Consider the following 4,142-nt stretch of genomic DNA (forward strand, 5'->3'; position numbering starts at 1 on the left):
GAGCCATGGAGCATTAAACTTGTGTATCCACTCTGGTCCTATGAAGGCCTTCCTACGTCTTCACAGTACTGAATCAAATAAAGATTTGTGGGGATATTTTAATAAACTGAGCATGTATTAGCTTTTAAAAATAAATTAAATAAACGGAAAGTTTCTTGTCTTCCGACTCGGGACCGGTCGGGAACAATATAACAAGGTCGGCACTGGCAGCGTTCGACGTTGTCAAGGCAACAACGAGTACACTGAGAGCAGCAACGACGGGGAGAATAAATATGGCAGGAGAGAAATGCGACTTTGAGCAAAGTTTTTCTTTTGCTCCTCTTCCCTCAAAGAGTCCCTCCTTCCTACAGGACAAATACATTTCAGCACTGTTAATGAAATGGTGACCGTACATAGTTGGCTTTCTTTAAAAACACGACATATAGTACGCCTCTGTTATCTAAGTTGGTATCTTCTGTCGCACAAACGTCGAGATAATAATGTTGTTGTTTTTAAAAACACTTTAGGTCCATGTTGGGGAGGATTTCAGCTCAGTGTTATAGCTTTGACCAGTCTTTTTACCCGTACAACAGTGACAAGTTCGCACAGGTAAGACCCAAAATAATACATTAAAGAAAGTAAATAAATAAATAAATATACACATGATATGTGTGTGCGTGCGTGTGTGTGTGTGTGTGTGTATATATATATATATATATATTCTCTGTGATAATTTCGTTATTTATACTTTTTTTTTGCAGAGAATGCAAAAAGATCAATTACTGGTTTTATATCATGATAAAGTGTTGTTTTATTACACTACTATGACTCTGTGTATGCAGTGTTTCTTCAAAGATCCAGATGTTTTTTCCAGTTTAAAGAACATTAAGGATGGAGCCTGGATTCCACTGGGTATACCTAAAACTACTTATAGCAACAGATTGATTTCATCTCTTGGACATGATATCAGTCAAATAGCAATTGTGTGTGTGTGTGTGTGTGTGTGTGTGTGTGTGTGTGTGTGTGTGTGTGTGTGTGTGTGTGTGTGTTTCAGAAAAGGAAGTAGTGTGTGTCTATGTGGAGCCTGTGCCGTGCACTAAAGTCTCCATGGAGCTGTTTGATCCGATCTACTCCTGTGGGGTACTGAAGCCCTCTGGACATTTAGTTAAATGCTTTCATGATGTCTACCCTGACTATGATGAACTGAGAAAGGTCACTCTCTCTTTGTTGCCCAATTGTCTGTCTCATTTTGTTGTTGTTTTTTGGCATTGAGTGACTTCATATCTTTCTCTGTTGCTCCAGATGTTGCAGGAGGAGGACTCGGAGCACTACTATGCTGTTGGGAAAGAGTCACGAGGAGAGTTTCTGTTTCGACTCTTTAAGCATCTGTGTTTAGGGGGAGAGCTCTGTCAGTACGAGGACACCATAGATTCATACATCAACACCACAAAGCTAATCTACAAAGATTTGATCAGGTTGGTAGAAACTCAGCGCCTTTGTCATTGTGCTTGAAATATCCAATAGGTTGACCTAATTATCAGTTTTTGTTTGTAATGAGACTTTGATTCTACCCTTAAATGCTTAGTGTTCAGAAGCATCCAGAGTCTCAGAAAATCAGTGTCATCTCCACAGTCCTCAAAGTCTCCGCCCATGTGAGTAACTGCTTGAATGACTGCAGCATATTTATGGATGGACTATCAGAGTCATGAGAGAAACTTTTTTATTTTTATTTACTTTTATTTTAAACAGAGCTATTGTATTGAGATCTAAAATCTTTTTACAAGGCTGTCAAGGCCAAGACAGTGTCACAAAAAGTTTCACACTAATAATTGTGTTGTTCTCTTTAACTCTGCCTGTAAGGTTTCTTTGGGTTTTTTGAAAGGCGCCCTTAAATAAAATCTGTTGTTGTGATTATTATTATTATTATAAATAACAAAGAGCAGACCGTAACAAACAAAAATAACAATAGTCAATAAAATGAGTAACATTCACAAGTAAAACAATGCCTACTTTTAAATTGGCTAATGATACAAAGCTATTGTAATATACCTGGCATATAAATATTTGTTTACCAAACGTCTGTACTTTTAATGATTCATTCACAAACAGTGTAACTTGGTCAACGTACAGTGTAATAGATAATCTTGGTGGTATCGTATCAACCACCATTAGTAAAACATATTGACAGTGCTACTGTGTAGTAACACATTTCAAACAGTTCCAGATTTCACACTTTGTTTTCATCTTTCACACAAAAAGGAGCCATAGTTCTTCTCATTATTTGCACATACTTCATATTTTTCTCTTAGGATGACTCTGGACATTGTTACCCTGGAGAGCGGGAAGAGGAGCAGACGTTTGCCTATTTGATTATTGACCCTTTCAAAAGACACGTGACTTTGTTTTATCACTGCTTTGGTGTGGGGGATTTCTCCGTGTGATAGCAAAGATACTTGGTGAAAACTGTCCCTTGTAGAACTTGCAAGAGTCCTTTTGAAAATCTTTTTTTTTTTTTATCAACACATGAAGTCAGATAGGGATCACTATCAGTTCATTTAGTTAGTCAGCTTTTTAGTCTTTTACAGTAGTGAGAAACTTGTTCTTGATTGGTTTAAAAGATAAGCCAAAATGGAGTTTCATGGTGAGTATTAAAGTTTGACCCCAATTTGAGGAACAAAGAAATAGGATATTCATTTTGTTCTATGGATTTATAAAATAAATTAAATGTACAACATTCTGTTCTTGTGGTCCATTGTCATATAGTGAGGAGGAGTGGGGCACAATCTTGAACTTGGCCCAGAGGGCCTGTTTTTTGTGGCTCTGTCATTATTAATTAATTAATTTTTTTTCTCAAGCAGGGGTGTTTCATCTTTTAAAAACTGTTCATGGGGGATGTATCGTCTTTTCAAATTTTTCGCCTTTTAAATGTATTTTGTATGGGGGGGTGTTTCGTATTTTTAATGTTTTTGTCTTTTTCAGTTTTAAAGTTCTAAATTGACATTGTTCTTTATAAATGAACTGCCTTATCTTTTATTATTTTAGACATGTCCAAATATTTTGAATGTTCTGACTGAAGTGAAAGACATGATCATTTTTGGAAATGTCAAATAATATACTCATAATGCTTATAATGCTAAAAAAATAAATAAAATAAAAAGAGAGAGAGAGAAATTCAGTCCAAAGAGCTTTATTGAAACAAATAAATTAATAAGTTAGTAATTTGAGTTATTTCTAACCGCAGACACATATTTCATATCTCTTTTAAGATCAAATACAGGTGTACATCAGACTAGAAAACAAGATAAGCTCCATAGTTATTCATCTGGTAGCTAAATGACTTCAAACTGGAAGACTCTGTTGGGTTTTGCTTATTGCTTTGTTCAGTTTGTGTTTCATTTTTACAACTATTTCAAAAACCTACAAGAGCGGTTAAAGGGCAACGAGCTGGAATGTCAAAATGGCAGCAAGTCAGTGAATGATGGATAGACATCATGAAGAAAAACAGTGGGAAGAGGGGAACGTGCACATTGAGGCATGCATACTGTACTGTAGCATTCAGTCGGTGAGACAATCAGTTCCTGGTTTTCATACTTGGGTTTCTAGACTAGCTCTTCCTAGAGGTAGTTGTAGGGAAGTCTTGTTTCTCTAAGGTGACATGCTTATGAAGGGACTAAAATGCCTGCAGAGTTAACAGATGCTCATGTCTCCTGGTGTTTAGGTTCAGTGGAGGGTGTTGATGCAAGGACGTCCCGGTAGAGTCACAGAACAGAGAAGCAGAATATTCTCGGAAAATATCAAAGCAACAGTCATTAAAGACTTGTACCTTAAAAATCACGTTTTAAAAACTATTTTGGATTTTAGATCTAGAAAAGATCAAAAAAGCATAGCTATTTTATGAATTAAACATTTCAGAACGAGGAAATAGAAGGCACAGGTCATTTTCTTTCATGTTTTGACTCAAGACTTTTACAGGAGACATCCTAATGTTGTTTTTTTTTCTCTAATACTGGGGGCGACATTGACAACAACATGCAATATAACATACATTTGATGGGTTTTGCATTCTAACTGACATAATATTACTATAATACTACTATAATTTAGGCCAAACCCATCTATTATTTAGTTTGGGAAAAAACATAAGAAATGGTACAATGCCAACC

The 4,142-nt window shown here is 36.1% G+C and overlaps 1 protein-coding gene across 1 annotated transcript; it reads left to right on the forward strand.

The window, feature by feature from the left end:
* Nucleotides 1-222: 222 nt before the first annotated feature.
* cfap300 (cilia and flagella associated protein 300) lies at nt 223-2,714 on the forward strand. The gene is made up of 7 exons (XM_079368073.1): nt 223-382; nt 507-588; nt 822-891; nt 1,034-1,191; nt 1,282-1,454; nt 1,565-1,631; nt 2,289-2,714. The coding sequence occupies exons 1-7, from the start codon at nt 273-275 to the stop codon at nt 2,418-2,420; spliced, it is 792 nt and encodes a 263-aa protein (XP_079224199.1). The 5' UTR covers nt 223-272; the 3' UTR covers nt 2,421-2,714.
* Nucleotides 2,715-4,142: the final 1,428 nt, after the last annotated feature.

The sequence above is a fragment of the Symphodus melops genome, assembly GCF_947650265.1.
Source record: "Symphodus melops genome assembly, chromosome: 18".
In the NCBI taxonomy this organism is placed as follows: domain Eukaryota; kingdom Metazoa; phylum Chordata; class Actinopteri; order Labriformes; family Labridae; genus Symphodus; species Symphodus melops.

Bases quoted from the DNA above. Each gene is read 5' to 3' on its own strand.
- cfap300 (XM_079368073.1), top strand. From the start codon at position 273: ATGGCAGGAGAGAAATGCGACTTTGAGCAAAGTTTTTCTTTTGCTCCT. The intron at 383-506 runs GTGACCGTACAT...AAAACACTTTAG, and splicing joins TCAGCACTGTTAATGAAATG to GTCCATGTTGGGGAGGATTT. The intron at 892-1,033 runs GTATACCTAAAA...TGTGTGTTTCAG, and splicing joins TGGAGCCTGGATTCCACTGG to AAAAGGAAGTAGTGTGTGTC.